General features: G+C 38.9%; 3 protein-coding genes across 3 annotated transcripts; 2 read left to right on the top strand and 1 right to left on the bottom strand.

The window, feature by feature from the left end:
* Positions 1-353: 353 nt before the first annotated feature.
* LOC115419628 (myosin heavy chain, fast skeletal muscle-like) lies at positions 354-12038 on the top strand. Its single transcript, XM_030134515.1, has 41 exons — positions 354-429; positions 676-729; positions 934-1149; positions 1372-1515; positions 1597-1753; positions 1844-1871; positions 1986-2097; positions 2180-2272; positions 2366-2429; positions 2547-2645; positions 2763-2866; positions 3597-3735; positions 3867-3985; positions 4111-4260; positions 4401-4571; positions 4660-4966; positions 5086-5162; positions 5511-5598; positions 5684-5801; positions 5882-6005; positions 6097-6233; positions 6369-6624; positions 6709-6951; positions 7044-7220; positions 7326-7471; positions 7684-7774; positions 7873-8262; positions 8345-8471; positions 8544-8662; positions 8799-8995; positions 9086-9269; positions 9355-9520; positions 9792-9916; positions 10017-10325; positions 10417-10620; positions 10703-10828; positions 11023-11193; positions 11279-11383; positions 11495-11590; positions 11675-11806; positions 11900-12038. Exons 3-41 carry the CDS (start codon positions 946-948, stop codon positions 11918-11920), a joined length of 5820 nt encoding a protein of 1939 aa, XP_029990375.1. The 5' UTR covers positions 354-429; positions 676-729; positions 934-945; the 3' UTR covers positions 11921-12038.
* Positions 12039-14063: 2025 nt separating this feature from the next.
* p4htmb (prolyl 4-hydroxylase, transmembrane b) lies at positions 14064-19465 on the top strand. Its single transcript, XM_030134520.1, is given in 10 exon segments — positions 14064-14901; positions 14981-15062; positions 16394-16584; positions 16680-16776; positions 17276-17438; positions 17604-17789; positions 18063-18153; positions 18313-18436; positions 18700-18849; positions 18852-19465. Coding segments are annotated over 10 exon segments (1482 nt in total). The 5' UTR covers positions 14064-14568; the 3' UTR covers positions 18917-19465.
* A 584-nt stretch (positions 19466-20049) lies between these two features.
* On the bottom strand, positions 20050-25576 carry slc26a6l1 (solute carrier family 26 member 6, like 1). Its single transcript, XM_030134518.1, has 19 exons — positions 25436-25576; positions 25161-25300; positions 24831-24941; positions 24575-24750; positions 24323-24487; positions 23680-23832; positions 23285-23367; positions 23030-23177; positions 22815-22928; positions 22651-22728; positions 22478-22573; positions 22254-22360; positions 22032-22101; positions 21847-21939; positions 21657-21767; positions 21002-21424; positions 20669-20723; positions 20432-20577; positions 20050-20286 (listed from the first exon to the last, which is right to left on the bottom strand). Exons 1-19 carry the CDS (start codon positions 25570-25572, stop codon positions 20260-20262), a joined length of 2433 nt encoding a protein of 810 aa, XP_029990378.1. The 5' UTR covers positions 25573-25576; the 3' UTR covers positions 20050-20259.
* Between the last annotated feature and the right edge of the window lie 355 nt (positions 25577-25931).

Here is a 25931-nt window from a genome sequence, read left to right on the forward strand (position 1 = left end):
ACCCACAAGTGGAACCAACTTCACATCCATATTATTTATGGAATAATGAAATAATAATTAAGCAAGCATGTGAAATACAACTAAAGCTCAAGACAATCTTTTCACTACTACAGTGACAATAAGGAAATACTAGGAGAAACGACAGCCTAAACATTTGTGACTAATTACTAAAAAATTGACAATATTTCAATTTGTAAAAGCTATTTCAACCAAACAAAACATTAATTTGCAACACATTTGAAGATTGCAGATGACATGATGTGGAAGGCATCACATAAACTATGTAATAGGACAGGCAGAGGTAAGAACTACTGGCCAAGCATAATGCAAGGAGACATGCCCAAATAGAGCTGCACACGTGTGATGGGCTCCCATCCCTGTGTATAAAAGGCACAGCGAACCTCCACCAAGGACAGACACCCAGCAAAGGTACGTTTATCTGTAGCCGAGCAACTGAACTGTTTCAATGCAAAATATTATAGTTCTAATAGGTTAATCTATATTTTTTTTATTAAGCCTATATTAAGTCAATATTGTGTTTAAAATATTAACTGAATAAGGATGTCAATGGCATAGTAGTGGTATAGAAGTAGTATAATATATAATCCTTTTCTATACAATTCAACGCTTCTTTTTAATTGTAATACTCAATTATACAATAAAATTGTTTTTCAGAAGTCTCCATTGAAGTCTGCCAGTAAAACCTCTGCTCACCTGGTGTCCTCCACGGTAATTTACTCAAGAGTGTTCATGGCTGATTGCTACATTTTTGTGATACTAAGAATCTACCAATCTCTAGTACCAGGTTTGAAAAATAATTCTATATCTCATCTGACTACGTGAGGAGTACACACACGGTTAAAGTCACTGTTTGTGTATCTACCAATTTAACAGGCTTTTACAATGAATGACTATTCATTTTCTTACTTGCAGTAAAGGGTCATCATGAGTTCGGACCCAGAAATGGAGTGTTTTGGCCCGGCGGCCGTTTACCTCCGCAAGCCAGAAAAAGAAAGACTTGAAGCTCAAAACACCCCCTTTGATGCCAAAACAGCTTTTTTTGTTGCGGAGCCAGGTGAGATGTACCTCAAAGGGAAACTCGTAAAGAGGGAGGGTGGTAAAGCCACTGTAGAGACTCTCACCGGAAAGGTAAGAACAGGGGCATGGAGTAAAAGATCATGCAAAGCTAAACTGTATTTTTAATTTGAACGACACAGGCATGTAACTCTTTGATAATACCATACAAAAATATCTGTGAATGGATGTTTCATTTGAGAACAGCAATGAATATTTCAGAATGTGTATAACAATAGATTAAAGACCACATTAATGGCTAAGTTTGTTTCTGTTTTATGACTATTTTGTTGGCAGTCTTTAACTGTAAAGGAAGATGAAATCTTCCCCATGAACCCTCCAAAGTTTGATAAGATTGAGGACATGGCCATGATGACCCACCTCAGTGAACCCGCTGTGCTGTATAACCTCAAAGAGCGCTATGCAGCATGGATGATCTATGTGAGTTTGAAGAGATCAACAGATGAAAGACGAAGCTTGCTGACAGACAAGTATCAGTAATAATCCTGTGTGTCTTGACAGACCTACTCTGGGCTGTTCTGCGTGACTGTGAACCCCTACAAGTGGCTCCCAGTGTATGACGCAGTGGTCGTTGCTGGATACAGAGGCAAAAAGAGGATTGAGGCTCCACCCCACATCTTCTCCATCTCTGACAACGCCTATCAGTTCATGCTCCAAGGTATCACTCATTGTATATGCTTTTAAATACCTGGAAATACAGAACATGAATTTAAACTGAGATCAACCCAAAAATGTTGATATCTTACAGATAGAGAAAACCAGTCAATTCTGATTACGTGAGTACTTGCTTTTTTATATAAAATGTGTTTCTATTAGCACCTTGTATTTGTAATGTATTTGTAACAGTATTTGTAATTCAAACAATACTCATGAACACCCCCTGTTTCCAGCGGAGAATCTGGTGCAGGAAAGACTGTCAACACCAAACGTGTCATCCAGTACTTTGCAACAATTGCGGTGGCTGGAGGAAAGAAGGCAGAACCCGTTCCAGGCAAGATGCAGGTATGAGGTGTTTACCAACATTAATATGAAATCAATAATTAAAACATGTGTTGTTGTACTGAGAAAAATACATATTTTATAGGGGTCACTGGAAGATCAAATCATTGCAGCAAACCCTCTGTTGGAGGCTTATGGTAATGCCAAGACTGTGAGGAATGACAACTCTTCACGTTTTGTGAGTCCTTTTAGCGCTTCTCTCATTAATTCGGTCATGACAACCATCGCCTGTTTGGAAGCTGTATTGAAATGTTATTCTGTATTTGCACAGGGTAAATTCATCAGGATTCATTTTGGGTCAACCGGAAAGTTGGCTTCAGCTGATATTGAAACATGTAAGACAATTGTAACTAATTGTGCATCATCCTGTTTACTACACTCCTGAATAAATAGCTGAGCTTCAGTGTGGCTTTCCCTTCTCCTGCTTAATTTTACACCTTAAATCTTTACAGACCTGCTGGAGAAGTCTCGAGTGACCTTCCAACTGTCTGCTGAGAGAAGCTACCACATCTTCTATCAGCTTATGACAGGCCACAAACCTGAGCTACTAGGTATGTGAGAAGTAAACAATGTTTTTATTTGTTAAAATATTATTCTGCAAAATTTTAAGAAGAATGTGTGATCTAAATTTTGGTTTATTTATATGTTTATATTTATTCTGTTCTCAGAGGCTTTGCTGATCACCACCAACCCCTATGACTATCCCATGGTCAGTCAGGGTGAAATCACTGTCAAGAGTATCAATGATGTTGAAGAATTCATCGCTACTGATGTATGGACCACTTCACATTACTGGCAATTACAATCTAACTGAAGCTTGACTTGTGATCACAATACTACCTACACTGTGTTGCCATTTAATTAAGTACAGTTATGTATATTCATATAAACAGCTTCTACTGATCCTACCTTTACAAACACTATCATTTGCTGAGACTTTGTTAGTGATTGTTTGATTAAACTGTATAGAAATGTTTAAGACTATAAGTGTTACAGAGACATTGTATTAGGATTTAACTGGATTTAAATAAGCAAATAGGTAGGTTCCTTCAACTGGATAATTACTGCAGTGATTAAAATGTTTTAGCTGCAACAAGTTCTGTAACCCTAATTTATGATCAGCTTCTCATCAACAACCAACAATTTTCTAGAGAACATTAAGATTGTACTTCCTTCCATACACCTACCTGTTGGAAGCAGTGTTATGATCAGGAGTTCCTACAGTTGGTCAAGTCTAGGTTCAGCAAAATTATGTGCCCAAAAAAATGATGAAAGAAACCTATGTCACAACCTTTGTGAGTTTATCGAAATGATGCCATAGTGAATCTATGCTATCATCCAAGCTTAAGACAGTCTAATGAAATATTAGATCGACAGACTTTTTTTTGGCTGGGCTGTGTATTATACTTAAATTATTCTGCAGCTGATCACCCTAATTTAAATGTTTAATATTTTAATATGTTGAGTATTTCAAAGTTCATCACACTCTTTTTCAATCACAGACAGCTATTGACATTTTGGGCTTCACTGCTGAAGAGAAGCACAGCATGTACAAGTTGACTGGAGCTGTGATGCATCACGGAAACATGAAGTTCAAACAGAAGCAGCGAGAGGAACAGGCTGAACCTGATGGCACTGAGGGTATAAAACTCTATACACTATGTTGTAGTACATTACTTACCTTACAATCAATTAAATTTGTCATTAAAGCTATTTTTGTGTTTCTTATCAATCCATGATTTTTTTTCAGTTGACTTGTGTTGCTTTTTCAGTGGCTGATAAAATTGCCTACCTCATGGGTCTAAACTCTGCTGATTTACTAAAAGCACTGTGCTATCCCAGAGTTAAAGTTGGAAATGAGTTTGTGACCAAAGGTCAAACTGTGCCACAGGTATAAAGAATGTTAAGAAATACAGACCTCACACATGCACGTACACAAAGAAACTCAATTAATGCTGTTCATTAACTAATAGACTGTGACATCCTCATTAATATGTCATCCATTTGTAAAAACAGGTCAACAATGCTGTCATGGCTCTCTGCAAGTCTGTCTATGAGAAAATGTTCTTGTGGATGGTCGTCAGAATTAATGAGATGCTGGATACTAAGCAGCCCAGGAGCTTTTTCATCGGTGTCTTGGACATTGCTGGGTTTGAAATCTTTGATGTAAGCATATCTACCATATCATCTGGTGTAGCTTCATTAAAAAAATGCATAAACAATATTTCAAAATCAGAGACACATCTGTGCTAAAACCTCAAATCACTTCATGTTTTGTTCATGGTAAACTATGTAAATTTCTTTAGTTCAACAGCTTGGAGCAGCTGTGCATTAACTTCACCAATGAAAAACTGCAACAGTTTTTCAACCACCACATGTTTGTCCTTGAGCAAGAAGAGTACAAGAAAGAGGGGATTGAATGGGAGTTCATTGACTTTGGTATGGACTTGGCTGCCTGCATTGAGCTCATTGAGAAGGTGAAACATATGTCATTGACTAAGAAGTGCACAGAATATCTGATCATATGAAAGTTTGCTTTTTAAATATCATTGTTCTTCTTGACAGCCAATGGGCATCTTCTCCATCCTTGAAGAGGAGTGCATGTTCCCCAAGGCCACTGACATGACCTTCAAGAACAAATTATATGATCAACACCTTGGTAAAAGTGCCCCCTTCCAAAAACCAAGACCTGCCAAAGGCAAAGCCGAGGCTCACTTTTCTCTGGTGCACTATGCTGGTACTGTTGATTACAATGTTCTCGGCTGGTTGGACAAGAACAAAGACCCTCTGAATGACACAGTTGTTCAGCTCTACCAGAAATCCTCAGTCAAACTGTTGGCTTTCCTCTATGCAACTCACGCCTCAGCAGATGGTAAGATTTATGTTTTTAATTAGACCAACTGTGGCTCAAGTTAATGCAGTTAGCACAGTTAAAGTAAAATGTATTAAATCCTTCAAATAAATAATACAAACTTAACATTTACGTTATAGCTGAGGGTGGTGGTGGTGGAAAAAAAGGTGGCAAGAAAAAGGGTGGATCATTTCAAACTGTTTCCGCTCTGTTCAGGGTAAGTATCCACTTTACAAAAATTCTTCAGGGTGTCCCATAAGTCTCCATACAAAGGAAAAATAAACGTTTCTTGACATAAACCATTTTTATTTATATAATATGCTCTATATGACTGCCATTTTGTCGGGAACACATTTCAATGCGTGTCCTCCACTGCTGAAGAACTATAAAGAAGAAATATAAAGAAATACATGTTAGAACCATATATGTATGGAATGTATTATGTCTCCTATGTATGGAGACTTATGGGACACCCTGTATATATATTCCACTATTTTAAAAATGGTGCTAACAGCAATAATAAAGGAAACTGACAATGTCATTTGTGACCAAACTCATATTTCAGGAGAATTTGGGCAAGCTGATGACCAACTTAAGAAGCACTCATCCTCATTTTGTGCGTTGTTTGATTCCAAATGAATCAAAGACTCCAGGTAAGCTCAATCAATATCAAAATATATACAGAGAAAAGGCTGTTGTTATTATACAAACCAAGATTGAATCTAGTATATCTTTAAGGTCTTATGGAGAACTTCCTGGTCATCCACCAGCTCAGGTGTAATGGTGTGCTCGAAGGCATCAGAATCTGTAGGAAAGGTTTCCCCAGCAGAATCCTCTATGGTGACTTTAAGCAGAGGTATACACTAGCAAAAATTCTCATTTTAATAAATATGACCAAGTAGCCTACTCATAAGTGTTCAACTTCCTTCCCACTAGATACAAAGTATTGAATGCCAGTGTTATCCCTGAGGGACAGTTCATCGACAACAAGAAGGCTTCAGAGAAACTCTTGGGCTCTATTGATGTTGACCACACTCAGTACAAGTTTGGACACACTAAGGTAATAAGTTTGTCTTGCATGGTTCTTTCTTTAAAATCTAAATGAAAGGTAATCCTATGGATGGAATGAATATATTAAAAGTGTCTTTCAGGTGTTTTTCAAAGCTGGATTGCTGGGTACTCTGGAGGAGATGCGAGATGAAAAACTTGCTATTCTGGTGACCATGACTCAGGCTCTGTGCAGAGGTTTCCTCATGAGGAGAGAGTTTGTCAAAATGATGGAGCGCAGGTACTTTAGATGCTTACACACCCCAAAGAACAAATGTACAAATCTAGGTGATGACTTCATGAAACAGTTTCTTCATTATCCTTAGGGAAGCCATTTACTCCATGTAGACCACATTTGTGTGTTTTATTTCTGTAGAGAAGCCATTTACTCCATCCAGTACAACATTCGCTCATTCATGAATGTTAAAACATGGCCATGGATGAAACTGTATTTCAAGATTAAGCCTCTTCTGAAGAGTGCGGAAACTGAGAAGGAAATGGCCCAAATGAAAGTGGACTTTGAAAAGACCAAAGAGGATCTAACAAAGGCTCTGGCTAAGAAGAAGGAACTTGAAGAGAAAATGGTTTCTCTGTTGCAGGAGAAGAACGACCTGCAGCTTCAAATTCAATCTGTATGTAAGACAGAACAATGGATTTGAATTTTCAGTGACAGTGGATAAGTGACTAAATGTTTATGTATTTCATTGCAAAACTAGGAAGGTGAAAACCTTGCCGATGCAGAGGAAAGATGTGAGGGTCTCATTAAAGCAAAAATCCAGCTTGAGGCCAAACTCAAAGAGACATCCGAAAGACTGGAGGATGAGGAGGAAGTCAATGCTGAGCTGACTGCAAAGAAGAGGAAGCTGGAGGACGAGTGCTCTGAGCTGAAGAAAGACATCGATGACTTGGAGCTCACCCTGGCCAAAGTGGAGAAAGAGAAACATGCCACTGAGAACAAGGTTACAAGAATAGTCCTTTAACAATGTTTTGTATTTCTCTCATAGAGTGGGTTAAGACCTTGAGTTAATTTAAATAAATGTGTATTTTTTAGGTCAAAAACCTGACAGAGGAGATGGCATCTCAGGATGAGGCCATTGCTAAGCTGACCAAAGAGAAGAAAGCCCTCCAAGAGGCCCATCAGCAGACTCTCGATGACCTTCAGGCAGAGGAAGACAAAGTCAACACTCTGACGAAGGCAAAGACCAAGCTGGAGCAGCAAGTGGACGATGTAAGTAATAATAGCGCATGATTTGAGTCCCCTAAAATTTTAATTAATTAATAATTATTTATTTATTATTAAATAAAAATAATGTCTCATTTTGGTCTAAAATAGCTTGAAGGTTCTCTGGAGCAAGAAAAGAAGATCCGCATGGATCTTGAGCGAGCTAAAAGAAAGCTTGAAGGAGATTTGAAATTGGCCCATGAAACCATAATGGACCTGGAGAATGACAAGCAGCAATCTGAGGAGAAAATAAAGAAGTGAGTGAAATCTAATCACTAATTTGACATATCTGTCATGACTTCTAAAACTATAATACCTCTTTTAGTCAAAAACATTGTATTGCAAACGAATGACAAAAAAAGGTTGTGATTTTATTAGACAATCAAGACATTAGGCTCACTGGAAGTTTCTTCAAGACAAAGATGAATATGTGATGTGAAGCTAGCTAATAACTCATTTTCCTGCACAGGAAGGACTTTGAAACAAGTCAACTTCTTAGCAGAATTGAGGATGAGCAATCACTTTGTGCTCAGCTTCAGAAGAAAATCAAAGAACTTCAGGTTAGTATAAGTCTAACTGAACTCCAGTGAGTCGAGTCCCATTGTGAGAGACACAATCAACTTAGAAAGTGGCCATGTGGTTTATGCTTTGATTTCAGGCCCGTATTGAGGAGCTGGAGGAGGAAATTGAGGCTGAGCGTGCAGCTCGGGCCAAAGTAGAGAAGCAGCGATCTGATCTCTCCAGGGAACTTGAGGAGATCAGTGAAAGGCTGGAGGAAGCTGGTGGAGCAACATCTGTACAGATTGAAATGAACAAAAAGCGCGAGGCTGAGTTTCAGAAGCTGCGCCGTGATCTTGAAGAGTCCACTCTGCAGCATGAGGCCACCGCTGCAGCTCTCCGCAAGAAGCAGGCCGACAGTGTGGCAGAACTGGGAGAACAGATTGATAATCTCCAGAGAGTCAAACAGAAACTGGAGAAGGAGAAGAGTGAATATAAGATGGAGATTGATGACCTCAGCAGCAATATGGAGTCTGTTGCCAAAGCAAAGGTACAGAATTTGCTATACCACAGACTTTGTGTTATGGTGGCATTTATGCTAGTCTAGATTAACACAAACCTGTTCATCTAAGGCCAACCTTGAGAAAATGTGCCGCACTCTTGAGGATCAACTGAGTGAGATAAAGGCCAAAAATGATGAGCATGTGCGACAACTGAATGATGTTGGGATACAAAGGGCAAGACTTCAAACTGAAAATGGTAAGAGGCATTTGGTTAATTAAATTTATAAGTAATGATATGAGGTAATGCCATACTTAAACCTCTCCTTAGGGGAAGTTATTCGTCAGCTGGAGGAGAAAGAAGCCTTGATTTCTCAACTAACAAGGAGCAAACAGGCTTACACCCAACAAGTTGAAGAACTCAAAAGGCATATTGAGGAGGAAGTGAAAGTATGTGTGCTTGACAAAACACACAGATTATCAGAGAGCTGCACTAAATTTGTTTTAAATTACTGATATTGTACTAAACTGGGCAAATTAAAGCTTGGTGACACAGCCTTGCTAAAAATATATGTTTATTTGTAAGGCCAAGAATGCTTTGGCTCATGCTGTTCAGTCATCGCGTCATGACTGCGACCTGCTCAGAGAGCAGTATGAGGAGGAACAGGAGGCTAAGGCTGAGCTGCAGCGTTCAATGTCCAAGGCCAACAGTGAGGTGGCTCAGTGGAGAACCAAATATGAGACTGATGCTATTCAGCGCACTGAGGAGCTGGAGGAGGCCAAGTAAGTCATGGCAAGCTTAGCTTTGTAGATACACAACTACTAAGTGTACAGTATGTTTGAATGAAATTAAAAATCAAATATTCTCAAAAGGAAAAAGCTTGCCCAGCGTCTTCAGGATGCTGAGGAATCCATCGAGGCTGTGAATGCCAAATGTGCCTCTCTGGAGAAGACCAAACAGAGACTGCAGGGTGAAGTGGAGGACCTCATGATTGACGTGGAAAGAGCTAATGCTCTGGCTGCCAGCCTCGACAAGAAGCAAAGAAACTTTGACAAGGTTTCTTTCTATTCATGCATTATTTAAACAAGAATCACACAGAGTTAAACATTTCTGTACACATTGGTCTTCTTGATGTTTTCAGGTTCTTGCAGAGTGGAAACAGAAGTATGAGGAGAGCCAGGCAGAACTGGAGGGAGCTCAGAAAGAAGCTCGATCTCTCAGCACTGAAATGTTCAAAATGAAAAACTCCTATGAGGAAACTCTGGACCACCTGGAGACCCTTAAGAGGGAGAACAAGAACCTACAACGTATGAAAAAAACAACATAATGCTGAAATAGGAAAACTAAACAAAAAAGCCTGACAGCTGTCTGACTTTTGAATGTTTCAGCACTAAACTGAATGTTCCTCAGCAAAGTCAGTGTCTCACTGCTTTAGAAACCCACATGGTTTTTACTTTAGAACGTACTTGGAAAAGACTGACCTCTAGTGGACTAACAGGCATTAAATATATTATTGATAATTTGTCATCATCATCTGGATACAATGAAACATTTTTAACCATTCTCTTACTCTTACAGAGGAAATCTCTGATCTAACTGAACAACTTGGTGAGACTGGGAAAACCATTCATGAACTGGAGAAAGGGAAAAAGAGTGTAGAGTTAGAGAAGTCTGAAATCCAGACATCACTTGAAGAGGCAGAGGTATAATTTGAAAAAATATGTCTTACAAAACATTTAAATTACACAAGAGTTGCAAAAAAAAAAAAAAAATAATATATATATTTTTTACATTTTTGTCAAGGCTACGCTGGAACATGAAGAATCCAAGATTCTTCGTATCCAGCTTGAGCTCACCCAGGTAAAGAGTGAAGTTGACAGGAAAATTGCAGAGAAGGATGAGGAGATCGAGCAGATCAAGAGGAACAGCCAGAGAGTGATCGAGACCATGCAGAGCACTCTGGATGCTGAAGTGAGGAGCAGGAATGATGCCCTGAGAATCAAGAAGAAGATGGAGGGTGACCTCAATGAGATGGAGATTCAGCTGAGCCATGCCAACCGACAGGCAGCAGAAGCCCAGAAACAGCTGAGGAATGTCCAGGGACAGCTTAAGGTACATCACTGGAAAGAAAATTCTTGGAGATTCTATCTGAAAAACAAGCCAAAAGCCTTTACTGATATATCTTTCCATGATTTACATCAAGGATGCCCAGCTGCACCTTGATGAAGCCATCAGAGGCCAGGATGAAATGAAGGAGCAGGTCGCTATGGTGGAGCGTAGGAACAACCTGATGCTGGCTGAGATTGAGGAACTGAGAGCTGCACTGGAGCAGACAGAGAGAGGCCGCAAAGTGGCTGAACAGGAGCTGATTGACGCCAGTGAGCGAGTGGGACTGCTGCACTCCCAGGTGAATAAAGTTTAAAAAACTGGCCTGTGAAACATTGGACAATCAAAATCACAGCATCTAATTCAGGACATTTCATCTATAGAACACCAGCCTCATCAATACAAAAAAGAAGCTGGAGGCAGACTTAATACAGATCCAAGGTGAAGTAGAAGATTCTGTCCAGGAAGCAAGAAATGCTGAGGAAAAAGCTAAGAAGGCCATCACAGATGTGAGTCATCTTAATGCATATCTATTTAACAACTGTGTATTAAATATAAAAAAAAAACACATAACTAGTGAGAGTTTAAAACTTCAGTGTATATATATATATATATATATATATATATATATATATATACTGATGTTGTGGCAGTTGAAAGGTATGACAACTGGCTTGGATCCAACAATCCCATAACATTTCAGGCTGCCATGATGGCAGAGGAGCTGAAGAAGGAGCAAGACACTAGCGCTCATTTGGAGAGGATGAAGAAGAACCTGGAGGTGACAGTGAAGGACCTGCAGCACCGACTTGATGAAGCTGAAAATCTGGCCATGAAGGGTGGCAAGAAGCAGCTGCAGAAATTGGAGGCTAGGGTAAATGTTGTGACACTCTACCCCTTCATACATAGCTAGAGCAACATTTTGTAATTTTAAACTATTGTCTTCCTTTTCATTCAAGGTCCGGGAACTGGAAACTGAATTTGATACTGAGCAAAGGCGTAGTGCTGAGGCTATAAAGGGAGTCCGAAAATATGAGAGAAGAGTGAAGGAACTGACTTACCAGGTAAACTGTTGCTTTTAATACTAATACCAAATGATAATTAAGTTATATCCAGTTATAAAACCACAACAAAACATTAAACTCAGATTTTTTTAATTATTGCACTGCCCACAGACTGAGGAGGACAAGAAGAATATTGCAAGACTACAGGATCTGGTAGATAAGCTGCAGCTCAAGGTGAAGGCCTACAAGAGACAGGCTGAGGAGGCAGTGAGTACACTTAATTCTCATGACAGTCCTGAAAATATGTTGTTCAGAGCAGAGTCCTTGACTTCACTGTGACTTATCATACAGGAGGAGCAGGCCAACACTCACCTGTCCAGGTACAGGAAGGTTCAGCATGAGATGGAGGAGGCTCAGGAGCGCGCTGACATTGCTGAGTCTCAGGTCAACAAGCTGAGGGCAAAGAGCCGTGAAATTGGCAAGGTGAGTAAATGGCATGAACCAGGTTTGGAGATATTTTTTGTTTTGTGATTCAACATTCTCTCTTATTTAAATTTAATATTACTGTCATTTCAGACCAAAGAAGCAGCAGAGTGATGACGGCAAAGCTATACAGTAACAAGGAGTCATACAATATGAACACTTTGTTACTTGATTCCTTTAGTATGCTAAACTGATGACTTAAAGTCAATAAAACATAGTTTGTTGCATCCTATTACTGCTTTTCTCTGATTACTGACTAACAATTACAAATGTTTCTCAATGTGCACTAATATTCATGATTAAAAACAAGTACAGTAAGTGACTCACCAAGATACAGTTCTGGGTCTTAATACAACAGCACTGAGGTATTACAAACATTTTGTCACCCACACCTGTACCAGTCATTCTAAATAGTTCTACACAACATACTCATATTGTTATATTTTATAAAGTAATACAATTACTGTAGTATTAGACCACCTTAAGTTTAATTCATGGCACAATATGCCAGATAATTTACATTTACACCACAGTTTGTTTGTTTTTTTTTTACACCATGTATGTTTAGCTTATCAAATTCACTCACTTCTGCTTATAAACCTTTCACCACAAATGGCCCATAATTAAAATAAATTAGCAAAAATTTTATGATAAAACTAATGAGGCTAAATCAAATTAATTTCATTGTACATCTAGGGAGAGATTTTTCGTTTGTTTTTCCTTTCCTGATTTTATTGGAAACAATGAACAAACTAAACCAGCACCATTCATTTCAATACTCATTGGAGTTTAATGTATAAGTTACCTGTGTGTTAATATGTATTATGTGTTTACCGCCTATTCATGTTTAACTAACATAAAACAGTTTTGTTTAACTTCTACCAGACCTGGGAGGAGGGCAGCCATTTTGTTTGATAATAAAATATTCTGTTATAGTTAGTTAGCTAGGTAGTTAGCCTGTGAGATACCTACTAACCGGTCATTTGATATTTGATAACATTTGATCAGTCTTCATGCTGCCAGTGGAGTTTATTTGAAACGGGAATAGATTAGTAAGTTTTCATTCCAAAACACCTTTTACTTACCTGTTATATCACTGTGAACTCGTTAGGTACACGACTAACTGACTGTTAGCCTAGCTGTTAATAACTGGAATAGTTACCGAAGAGCAAGCGCGAGATCCTTACTTCTTTCGTACTTAGGTATTACATTTCATTGTCTAATTTTAGTCAGACACAGATTCTGACTAAGATGATATCTCTGCTTTTCTCTATTCAGTGACATTTCTGTAGATTTTAGCCTTAGAAACATCAGCCTCTTGTCATTAGGGTTTATGGGTCAAATTTCATATGAAAATAAATAAATAAATAAATAAAACACCACCACCAAAAACAATAATGATAATAACATTATTATTATTATTATTATTATTATTATTATTATTATTATTATTATTATTATTGTACCTCAGTCTATTCTGCCTGATTTAAAAAAGTGGTCTGCCAAACAATACTAGACAATAGATAGATAGATAGATAGATAGATAGATAGATAGATAGATAGATAGATAGATAGATAGATAGATAGATAGATAGATAGATAGATAGATAGATAGATAGATAGATAGATAGATAGATAGATAGATAGATAGTGTAAGGATGGACCTGAAGTGTAAGGTATAAAAAAATTGTTCTCTAGAGGTCATATAGAAAAGGTAAACATTACAAAGAATGTGAGTTAATGTATGGGTTCCAGATGTTTGGACTATGGGGTTCACAAGGAGATGTTGGGACCTTTAGGATCCCAAATTATGGTGGCGAGAAGCTAAGACCCTATATGAGGCGATAGAACAAAGATGGCTTTTGTGTTTGCATGTAACAAGGTCTCCCAGATCTGATTGAATGAATGCCTCAAGGGAAGATTAAAGAACTATCCGAGTTTTGATTCACCACAAAGAAAATCATCCTATCAGATAGATAGATAGATAGATAGATAGATAGATAGATAGATAGATAGATAGATAGATAGATAGATAGATAGATAGATATGACGTGTTCCAATTTTTATGCCCATTTAATCAATGTGTATGTGCACATTTTTAAGTTGTTGTCTTACTTTTTGCCTTTGTTGTGGAGTACATCTGGGTGAAGTGAAAGTACCTGGACATTAACAGTGCGCTGGGATTGTGAAGACACATGTGTGATTTTCTTTTGGGTCACCAGAGGTCAGCATTGCACGACATGCAGAGTCAGACTGTTGCTGTCTGCAGTGGATCTGAGTCACGGTGTAAAGAGAATCTAACGCAGCTGAGAGACGTGCTCTGTCTTTCATGTCTATCTAAAAGATGGTCGTCCCTCCCAGTCGAACCTGGTTCCGATGTATGGGCCAGGTTTGTCAGATGCATTACGCGCTTCTTTGTGATGCGCAGTGCGCCTGTACGCGGCTCAGTGGAACTGCTGCAGTGTAAACAAGCCCGGACGCGACTGCAGCGCTGCTGTCTGTGGACCCAAAGATCACCACACGCAAACGGACTTGTATTTAAACGGACCTAAACCATGAACCTCTGTGTGTTTTAAATGCGCTACGACATCGGTGCCGCAGCGGAACTGGCCTGAACTCTGTTTGAGGATTATTATTTTTTCATTAATCTGGACATCTGTCACTCCATCGGCTACTTTTGAGTAAAGCTGTCATTGTTTATCCGTCTACTCAAATGGACTTTTCTAAAGTGGAAGTGTTGAGTCCTGCTTGAATCTCAGGAAATGACTGATAACCAGGAAAGCTTAAATGCACAAGATAAGACTCCATCTGGGAGCGCGACCTTGCCGCTCCGGCCGCCCTGTGAGCGGCTCTCTGGACACAAGAGCAGCGTATGCTCCCGTTCATACTTTGTGGTTGTGATGGTGTTTTTTCACGTATACATCATCAATGTCATTGCATTGCTGTTTTACGTGCACTACAGCAGCGGGCAGGAAGATGCCAGCCGGAGTCGTGATGCTCCAGGGAGTAACCACCAGCGCCCTGAGTCGCGACGTCCGCCATCAAAAGCAGAGTTTCTGCGTGATGTTTCACTGACAAGAGTGGAGGGAATAAGGGTGAGTAAGAACGCATATGCATCCCCCCACGCATTGAGTCTCCTCTCTCTGTGTTTCATCCTCTGGACCGTGCTTTCAGGTGGGACATGTCCAGAGGCTGTCACTGGTGCCAGGCAAAGTCCATGAAATGCGGACACTGAGTTTGAAGCCTCTTCTGTTTGGTAGGAAATCTACAGCTCCGATTTACATGTCACAACCCTGCCTCCAATCAGCACAAGCTTAACACCAGTCAAAGCTAAAATAAGGGCATTTTTCCTAAAGCAAGCCCTGAAGTAAGTGCTCACATCTCTGCACAACTGGTCCAATGATGGATTTAGTAGTTCTGACATGTGAGCAGAAAATAACATCTGCAAAACACAGACATAAACACTAATAGAAATGCAGAAATGTGCACTGCACTGTAAAAAAAAAAAATCTCGGTGTTTTTACGGGAAAAAACTGGTAGCTGTGGTTTCCAGAACAATAATGTAAAAACACATCCAACTGTAAACATATTTATGGAGAAACATGTAGATTTAACATTTTAAACATGTAGATTTAATGCTGGATTTAAATGGTAAATGGACTGCACTTATTTAGCACATTTTCTACACCTTCTTGGTGTCCAAAGCACTTTCTAAAATCACCAGGTCCAACTGGGAACAGTGTCTTCCATGGACACTTTGACATATGAACAGTCAGAGCCAGGATTCGAACCACCAACCCTTTGGTTATTGAACGAGCCACTCTACCAACTCTACCAACCCATTAATTTACAAATTTAAAATATTACATTGTTAAATGTTTACTTTTTTATAACTTTATATATATATATATATATATATATATATATATATATATATATATATATATATATATATATATATATATGTGTGTGTGTGTGTGTGTGTGTGTGTATATATATGTGTGTGTGTGTATATATATATATATATATATATATATATATATATATATATATATGTAAAGCAAACATGCCATTATTTCAACATTATGGTCTTGCAATTTAAACGGCACCACATTGTATTTCAATTTACAGTTTTATTTTCTAAAAACAATAGAAATACATCATTTCTACATACAAATATGGTTTTGTTAGCATATTCTTCCTGCAAAAACTACAGCTATATTTGATTCAATCGTTAACACAAAAATCTTTTCAAATAAACAACTTTGCATTGTATTGTCACTTACAGTTTTTTTATGTTGCAATTTTACAACTTTTTGGTGTTAATTCTACAGTCATTTTTTACGGTGTGGAGTGAAGATGCAGTGAAATATGGCTAAATAATATCATTACTGATTAATTTCTCGTTTATTATCTTGATTATTCAATTAATTGCTGGGTCTTTAAATGTCACTGTATTGTGAAATATGCTGTCGAGGCAAACGCAATGTTACAAAATTACTTATTATATTGGACTGCCTCAAATAATGTAATCTCACTCAGAAGAGATTTTACATTGTAGTTTGTTTTTTTGTATATTTTCTGTAGAGATCCCAGAGTTTTTGTCAGACGATGAGTGTCGTGTTGTGATGCAGCTGGCACAGCTAAAGGGTCTGATGGAAAGCCAGCTAATGGTACAAGAAGGCCAAGAAGAGCTGGCCAAGGAGCTCAACCTCAGCCCAGAGGAGATCTTCAACCTTCTTGATATCAACCAGGATGGACAGTTACAGCTCCATGAGGTGTATGTCTGTCTGTCTGTGGACTGTGAGCTGTACAGCAGTAGTTTGGTTCAGTTACTAATTTCGTTGTGTCTTTCTTTTTGTGCATCCAACAGATATTGACTCACTCTCGAGTGAGAGATGGCATCTGGCTCACACCAGAGAATCTGCGAGAGATCTATGCTGGGCTCAAAGCTGACAAGGATGGTAATGGTAAGAAATCAGCTCCATTTAGATGTTTTTTTTTTAAAATCATCTAGACGTTTAATTATTCCCTTTGCAGTTACTATTAATTTTGTATGATAGATGTGTGATGTGCATAACTCTTGCGTTGAAACAGTTGTGATGTGATTTAAGATTTTGCAGTACATCAGTGATGCATAGTATTTTGAGTGCAGAATGAATAATCATAAATTTGACTAGAGATTCACTGGATATTTATTTTAAACTCATATAATCACACAGTTGTAAATGGGGTTTTGAAAATGCATAGAGAATCTGTCTGAACTGCAAAACAGAAAGTCAAAGTGGAGTTGACAAAAACCAGTGATGCTGAGAAATAACAATACACTTGTTTTCTTGATTTGTTAGTTTGTTTACATGTGACGCCATTCTATGTCTTCAGGATTCTGTGAAATACCATGTTACTATAATAGGTATTTTAAATTAGCTGTTAATGAACAGCTGGGATTATATTCCTCTGTTTTTCCAGGTTTGCTGAGTCTAGAAGAGTTCAGGGTTCTTAGCAGTGATGCCTTCCAGCGCTTCCTGGTTCAGCGAGGGGTAAAAAGGAGTCAGCTGGTGAGGAACAGCAGACACACATGGTTGTACCAGGGGAAAGGAGCACACCAGGTCCTCCAAGACATCAAGGAGAGGTCAGGAAGACAACACATACTGTGATTCTCTGAATTATTCCATTTTGTCTTCTTGTATGAATTTAAATACTTTTTAAACATCTATGAGGTTTTTGGTAACTCATGTTTCAAGGTTGGTACATTGGTCTCAAACTTTCCAACATTCCTTCTTATTTCCTAATACAGGGTGACTCGCCTCACTCGGCTCCCATCCACATTAGTGGACCTCAGCGAGCCATTGCAAGTGGTCCGATATGAGGAGGGAGGACACTACCATGCCCACCATGACAGTGGCCCTGTTTATCCAGAAACTGCCTGCACACACACCCGAATGGCAGCCAATACCTCCACACCCTTTGAGACATCTTGCAGGTGAGATCACTGAGGTGTAAATCAGTGACTGGGATGACTGAGGTGACATTTCAAAACAAAAAACTGTGAAATTTCAGATGCACATCCATCTGTCTAGTGTTAATAATTGACATTCCATTGTGACAAATGGCATGTTAGTTTGTGTGGATCTACGTTGTCAACTTGGAAAGATATGTGTGCTTTGTTTGCAACATGTCTGTATGTGTGTGTTATTGTAGCGTATGTTTGCGCCATACATGTGTGTGTCAATTTAAATCTGTGTTGCACACTTAGGTACATCACTGTTCTCTTCTACCTGAACTCTGTTGAGGGGGGCGGGGAGACCGCATTCCCTGTGGCAGACAACAGGACCTATGATGAAGTGGTGCGTAATAGTGTGTGGGTTTGTACGGAGAGCCCTGCAAAACTAGTGTGTACATACTGTGCATGTCTTTCACATCTGTGTTAACTCACTTGTTTGTCAGTGAGTGCATGGGGCTGACAGGTTGCAAATTGTGTTACTAAGTTTAATTGTCTGTTTTAGTCTCTCATACAGAATGATGTGGATCTTTTGGACACCAGGAGGAATTGTGACAAGAGTAACCTGAGGGTGAAGCCGACCAAAGGGACAGCTGTTTTCTGGTACAACTACCTTTCTGATGGAAGAGGTAGGATTCAAAAGTAAAACACAAAGAAAAAAAAAGTGAAGTATAACCAGCAAGAACTCCCACAGAGACATTCATGACATTTTTGGTCATGGAATATCTAAAAAAGAAAGTGTTTTAATTGTGATTCACTTTATTTACTGTCTGGAATTGTGCATCACCATGAGCTGAAAAAATACAATGATTAAATGAATGAATGAAATCAGAAAAACATAGAAAAGAGTTTCCAAACATCCCAAAGCTAAGTACGCTCTGTTCTTCAACAGGCTGGGTGGGAGAGCAGGATGAATACGCTCTCCATGGAGGCTGTGTTGTCACCCATGGCACGAAGTGGGTCGCCAATAAATGGATCAACATCGATCCAGATTACCAGCGGCAGGCTCGCTTCCAGCAGCTGGTGTCACAACAGCCAGAGGAAATGATGATGATGGCCTCAGTCTGAAATCTGAACTACAGAGTTCTGACACCCACCAAGACTTGTAGCTCTTAAACCAAAACAAACAAAAAAACTCGACCTAGCCTTCCTCAGTCCTGTGCACAAATGTTTTGGTAATTTTGTGGCCAGTATGTAGAGACAAGATTTATTCAGGGAATGAGGTCACAGTAGGTTTATGCAACTGTAAAGAAATACTTTTATTAAATATTGCTTGGAGATTGTTATCCTGTTTTGTAAACTACCGTAATTTTTCATTTTAGGAATGTTGCACTAGAAACTCATTCAAGGAGTTGAGACACTTAAAACCTTGCATGCATTAGCCTCACAAGTTGTTGTTGGAGTAAAAATTGCACTCAAATATTGAAATGGCTACCATAAACATTTCAAAGCTCAATCTTGTTACTGCAACCATTACCAAAATAGGCTCACACGCATTCCGTGTGATGCATGTTGCCTTGTCTTTGTTCCTTGAATTATTATTTTCTGCCAGATTGTTCTTGATTAAATGCCTGATGTATGTTGCTTTTTATTTAATTTATTGTTCTAAAACCACTCACTGTCATTTTCCTGCACTGAATAAAGGTTAATTAAGCTCATTTACAGATCTGTCTTTTGCAAACCTCCAAGATAAATGCATAAATATCACTGCATTTCAGTGTACAGTATATTTCAATTAGTGCTGTCAAATGATTAACAGTTTTGATCAGATTAATCACAGGGTTGCTGTGGGTTAATGTTGGTTAATCACAACTAAATATAATTAATTTTTAGTCTATATTAATTGCATTTAATATTGCAAGGGCAAACAGACTCAAGAAAGAAGAGAAAATAAATGCACTTAACGTGTTTGTAAAACACCTTAAACAGTTATAACGAAAATAACTTGGAACAACTGTTCCGTCTTGGGTTTTTTTGTACTCATATTTCCATCCAGAGGGCCAACATGCTGTTTAATGACTTCTATCTTTATGGGTTGGTTCTGCTGCCTGTCACTTACCTTATCAACCGCCCATTTGTTCATGCGTGATGCTACCTCTACTTGGACAAACTGCCCAAAATGAGTAGCCAGAGACGTTCAGAGTCATTCTGTGCTACAGATGAGTTAATTGCATTAAAATTTTAAATCAGATTAATCATGATGATGGATTAATCCGCATTAATACGTTAATTTTGACAGCCCTAATTTCATGTACATATAGTTTTACATATTTACAATATATGCAGCCCTGAGACATTTAGACATAGGATGTCATTCATAGGTAGTTGTTGCACATTTTCCTCAGTGCAATTGTCAATGAATGTTAATGTTATTTATCAACTTCTCATGAGATGACAGCTCTTCAGTGTATCATTTGTGGAGACACCAGGATGTCCTTAGGGATAGAGGTCTTTAAAGTTTTGTGCTGCTTTGCATGTCCTGAAATCAAATAGTTTTTAGAGAATTATTAAGAATAACATGGTAACATGTTGCAACATGAAAATTTGTCACACTGATCAAAAGTCACTTAGATGAGTATCATCTTCCATTTGTATGGCTAGAGTCACCTAAATTTCATACACACCAAAGACGTCTCATATCTGGTGAATGAAGTTGCTCCACGGTGGTTCAGACAGAAGAGCACAGCATCATGAACAGAGGCAAAAAGACATTGCTTCGTTATCGACTCCGAGAAGAAGTCACCACGTTCTAATTGCTCCACCACAGAAGCTAAAAGGCAAACACTCTGTTAACACACACAAAATGAAGGCAAAATGAATTACTGGTACATTTTTAGTGGAGTGAGAGGCAGTTCACCTACCCTGGCAACCAGCCATGTAGATATCCACATCAATCTCACTGAAATCCTGGAAAATCTGCCAAGATCACATTGAATGACATTTCATTTTCCAGTAATTCTGTGGTAAATTAACTTTAGAAGTTAAAGACTTCACGTTTTGTAAGTGCTTAAAAATGAATGTGGTGATTCCCATGACAATGTAAAAAATAATCTTTAGTCGTGGATGTCAAATTAAACTTACATTATGGTCTAAGGTTCTTCCCTAAACGTTGTAGCAAATTTTAAGATACAATTACACAGCATTAGTTCAATATTACCCATTTATCACACCATGTTTGTTCCATTACTACTTACATTTCTCATCGTCTTGATAGCCACTGTGTCAATGAAGTTGGCTGTGGAGAGATCAAGAATAATGGAGTGAATGTCCCAAGTCCACTTGCCCAAGGACCCAAGAGAGACTCGCTCTAGGTCACGGCTTAGTGTGTCATCACTGCTGGAGCCCAGAGTGGTGGTGTCCCCATCCTGAAACTCAGACATCCACCCTAAGCTGGCGTTGTCTGGATCTCCCCCTTTAAGGTATTCCCATCTGCACTGGCCATCGGGTGTTCTGGGCGTCGCTGGTATGACAAACACTGTCCCATTCATCCTCTCAGTGATGCCCTGGTCCTCCTCCTCCTCAACTACACATGTGTTTCTCCAGTGTCCTGCCTCTTCCTCCACAGAGAATACCGGCGCATCAGCCAGCTGTTTCACTGCCCTCTGAGCCCGTCTCTGCTGAGTAATCAGTGACTCAAATGATTCAGCCTGCTTAGAAATGCGTTTGCTAGTTTGACTCATTCTATGCAGCACAGCAGCTGGTACACTTTAGTCATTAACACTCGGAGTTATTGTGTCTATGTTATAAAACATTTGTGACCAAACAGCCCAACCACAAGAAATGCTAAGTTATTATTGCATTTTTTATCTTAAACGAATGGGAAAAACCCTTAAAAGCAATAAGTATTACCTCTCTCTTTGCTTGCCTTTTTGCCCGTCTTGCTGCCCTCCTTTCTCTGCGTCTCTGTTTGGCTTCCTGCCTCCTCTTATAGATGATCATTTTACTGATGTCAAGCCCACTCTGAAAAACAAAGGCAACACTTTACCAAATGAAAAAATATAGAAAAAGTCACTTTAATAAACAGTGTGTGACAAGAAACCTTTTCTTTCAGGGCCTCCAGGTAGAGATCAGCATTGGCAAAATACACTGTAGCGGAGGAGTGGAATATAGTAATACCTGGAATCTCTCTTGCCTGTTAAATAACACATAAGAGCCACATGGTTTATCATTTTCACACAGTGTAAGAGAATATTTTATTAATTGCATGCTCATTTGTCAGTTTACCTGGCTATGAGTCTCTATATCCACATACAGTTCTGTACCTGGGACATTCCCCAGAACAGAGTATGATGGCCTTAGTAAGAGGAGGAATATATTGTCATATTATTTGAGTAATATAGGCTACATGTATGCAGTATTTTTTTAATCGTAGCAATTCAAACACCAGTTACTAAAGTTGAACACTGTATGAGACATGCACTACAAAGCATTACAATGAACTCTTACATCTGTGTTCTGAAGATAACAGTGAGCAGAGCGAAGCTAATGGATCCTGCAAGACCCAGATCCAGATTGAAGAGTAATGTCGACACCAAAGTGACCAACCACACCACCTGGAGGACACAGTGCAACCTTATTTTATTCTTCTGTAACACTTCCAGACTAAATACAGCAAGATTTACTGGCACTGCCATTATTGTAAAGGTAATCATGTTATAATTAATCCTTACCAAATCAATCTTGCTGCTTCTCCACAGTTTAACTATGTCCATGCACTGCTTGAACATACCCTTCAGATTCACCAGAACAATAGATGCAAGGACGGCCTAAAATGAGCACAGTTTGATCATAATTAATTGTGCATAGAGAAATGTCAATAAGAAAGTCACACAAATCTGTATACCTTTGGAAGCTCCTGAAACAGTGGACCAAGTTTCAGAATAGTCACTAACACAATTACAGCTGAAGCCAATCCAGCCATCTGCAAAAACAGCATAAGTAACGCATAAGATGTGTTTGAGTAATGCACTGATCTATATATGTTATATAAGGTCTGCTTTCATTCACCTGTGTTTTTCCTCCGGTGCTCTCCTGAATAAGACTCCTGGACATGGACGGACAGACAGAAAAGCACTGGAAGAAGCCTCCTACTGTATTACTCAGTCCAAGAGCCACCAGCTCCTGAAACAGAAGAATTAAACACAGGGATAAGAGAAGAGGATGAAACACAGAACGCAAAAATACATGTATAGAATATGGAGATATACAAAGCTTTCTTTCACCTGGTTACTATCCACCTTGTATCCATGCTTCAACGCAAATGTTTTTCCAAGTGAAAAAGATATGGCATATCCAACAATGGCTAATGCAAAAGCATCACCAATGACCTCTTGGAAAAGATTTATATCTGGAGCTCTTGGAGAACTCAGACTAATGCAAAAGTAGACAAAGAGATAGAGATCAATTAGTACTAATCGTAATCCAACTGCAATACAAAAATTGTGTGGAATCATTGTAAGTAAAATCAAAATCCTTACCCACTAGGAATTTCACCAACAACTGAAATAGTGTAGTTGCTGTTCAGGTGAGCATAGGACGATATGAGCGTTGCACTTACAATCTATAGTGATTAAAGAAAACATGCAGAAACAGATAAATTGAATATAAACACACAAAGAAGTGAAATTTCACCACGTTTCAAGTACATCACTCATTAAATATCTGGTCAATCATATGCTCAGAGTGGACCTAATTATTAGCCTTAAATATCTGCTTTTTGCTGTGAACTGCACAAATTCAGAGGCACCAGGACTAGTGCTGATTCAGCTGTTTGTTTCCACCGTGTCTGTGCTTTTTCACTGCTGCAATATCAGCATCAGCACACAGAGGTGTTAACATAAAGAGACGCAAGAGTGTCCTTGTGTAAACTGACTGTGATGAGCTCCACTGGGATCGGCACTGGCAGCTTTGGACTGAGGAATGAGTTGAGCTCCTTTGCTGTAATAAGAAACGCCATGGATACAGCACTGACTACCAGGGTGGGAAGATGAGTCTGTGGGAGCAGGGAGCAAACATGCCCCAAAGTCTGAAAATGAAAAAAGCAAAAAATAGCACATAGTTACAGCTGCATGTAACTGCAAGCATAAAAATAAAGCTAATCAGACATTTTTCACATTACTAGACCAAGCTATGTTGTATGCACAGCATAAAGAATACAGCTGAAAATGTTAGATTCTATTTTTTATGGATGACAGATAAATATCCCCCTTGCACCTTCTCCCTGTCAGAACATCCTGCTTCCTGCTGTGCATGTGTCATTTTCCCAGTGTGCAAATGTCATTTCTGTCATGCCCTGAAATAACCCTAATGATGTATACTCTTAGTGATAACATGCCTATATTTTTGAGAACAATCATCTCTCCTTAAGACAGAAAGTGTTACAATATCTCTCTGGCACACGTTTGACTTAAGCCCCACACACTCAATTTACAATCAGACTGAAAAACATAACGCTATCAAATCTGAGTTGTTTATAAAAACTTAGGAATCACAGCCAAATATTTTATTGTACTCACATATACCAGTGACAGTGGGCCATTAAATCTTGTTGGTGACACTCCAAAGACGTATTTCAGCTGTGCTACCACAGCATGAGCTGATGCAGCTGTTGTGTAAGCATGCACCAGTGGTTCAGACAGATACGTTCCTACAAATCCAAACTTCACCATACCCAGTACCACCTATGCACACAAACATTTAGGCGTATATCAGGTTTGGCAACAGTAACAAGACATTTTTATTTCTATGAGATGTCCTGATTTACACACCTGAATAAGTCCTCCTAGAACTGTAGTGGCAGCTGCCACCTGAACTCGATATAAGTCTCGAGCAGTAACATCAACTTCAGTTGTGATGTTGGTCCCATTGTTTATGATGAAAGCTGCATCTGGAGCAAGTCTCTCTGTCACACTGCCAACCATGATGCTGAGAACAGTGAATGTTCCTATCCACAATGAATGAAAATAACATGTTATTAGTGAGATTAAAATGGCCATGACACACTGTCTTTCTTTTTCTACATACCTATGGAAATATGGCGCGATGTTCCAAAAAATAAGTAGATTAATGGAGGATAGAGGGATGTGTAGAGCCCAAATACAGGTGGCAAGGAAGCCAACAGTGCATATGCCATCCCTGTGGAAAGGATAGGTTTGCTACTTTTAGCAATTTAGGCAAATTAAATATTCATTTAGGATTCCAAATAGCTTTACTAAATAAGTTCTATATAAATCAAGGATGTACATGACACCACTTTCACATCATGACAAAATTAAACAAAATTATTGAAGACAAGTAGGTTTTAAATGAAAAGTATGGAAATAGCAACCAGACCATGTTAGATTACTGTCATACCTTGTGGCAGGTGCATGATGCCTACACTGATACCAGAGACTAGATCTGGCATGCCGTAGTCCCAGACTGAGTACTTGGGCAGCCAGTATAGTACAGGCAAACTGCTCATCACACATCGCTTTAGCTTGGGTACTGAACATCTGTATGGGTTTTATAGAAAATACAAACACAAAGTAAAATCTTCATCACAGATTCCAGAGCCAGTATGTTATCTTCAAATGTCTGTAGGAGAGTGAGGATCAAGATATATAATGAATCTGAACAGTTTGTCTTACCTTACAGAGTCTTTAAGCCGATCAGTTAGAGAAGGGTGAGTGTCAGTGTAACTTTTCCTCTGTGTTACCTCTTCCAGTCTCTGCTCGTCCAGCACATCCCTTTCCACTCTGTATTTCCCAAACCTGCGTGAGTCCATTGGGCTGAATCTACTAAACTCTCACAACCTTATTCTCACTCTCTTTTAATATACAGTGCACACAACATTCTTTGGATAGGTTAGATAAATTTTTAACCACCAGCAGCAACTCTGCACCAGAAAGTGATGTTGCAGTACTACAGTCACATGAGCTATCTGCATATATACATCCTATTGCCTAATGATTAACTATAGTCAGGATGTTGTGGGCAGAGAATTACTTTAGGATCTTCATCTTCATGACACCAATTTGTCACGAGAGTGGATATGGAATATAATCATGGCTTCAGAAAGGAAAAATATTAACTCTGTTAAATTTCAAGGGACATTTGACAGTTCCCTTCTTCCTCTTTTTCCAT

This window comes from Sphaeramia orbicularis, chromosome 5 (assembly GCF_902148855.1).
Source record: "Sphaeramia orbicularis chromosome 5, fSphaOr1.1, whole genome shotgun sequence".
Classification (NCBI taxonomy): domain Eukaryota; kingdom Metazoa; phylum Chordata; class Actinopteri; order Kurtiformes; family Apogonidae; genus Sphaeramia; species Sphaeramia orbicularis.

Excerpts from the sequence above, each read along its gene's own strand:
- LOC115419628 (XM_030134515.1), top strand. The coding sequence starts at position 946 with ATGAGTTCGGACCCAGAAATGGAGTGTTTTGGCCCGGCGGCCGTTTAC. Across the intron at positions 6,234-6,368 it reads GTCAAAATGATGGAGCGCAG|AGAAGCCATTTACTCCATCC; the intron begins GTACTTTAGATG and ends TTATTTCTGTAG. Across the intron at positions 8,663-8,798 it reads ATATTGAGGAGGAAGTGAAA|GCCAAGAATGCTTTGGCTCA; the intron begins GTATGTGTGCTT and ends TTTATTTGTAAG.
- slc26a6l1 (XM_030134518.1), bottom strand. The coding sequence starts at position 25,572 with ATGGACTCACGCAGGTTTGGGAAATACAGAGTGGAAAGGGATGTGCTG. Across the intron at positions 24,942-25,160 it reads CATCATGCACCTGCCACAAG|GGATGGCATATGCACTGTTG; the intron begins GTATGACAGTAA and ends TCCTTTCCACAG. Across the intron at positions 23,368-23,679 it reads TCCCAGTGGAGCTCATCACA|ATTGTAAGTGCAACGCTCAT; the intron begins GTCAGTTTACAC and ends TAATCACTATAG.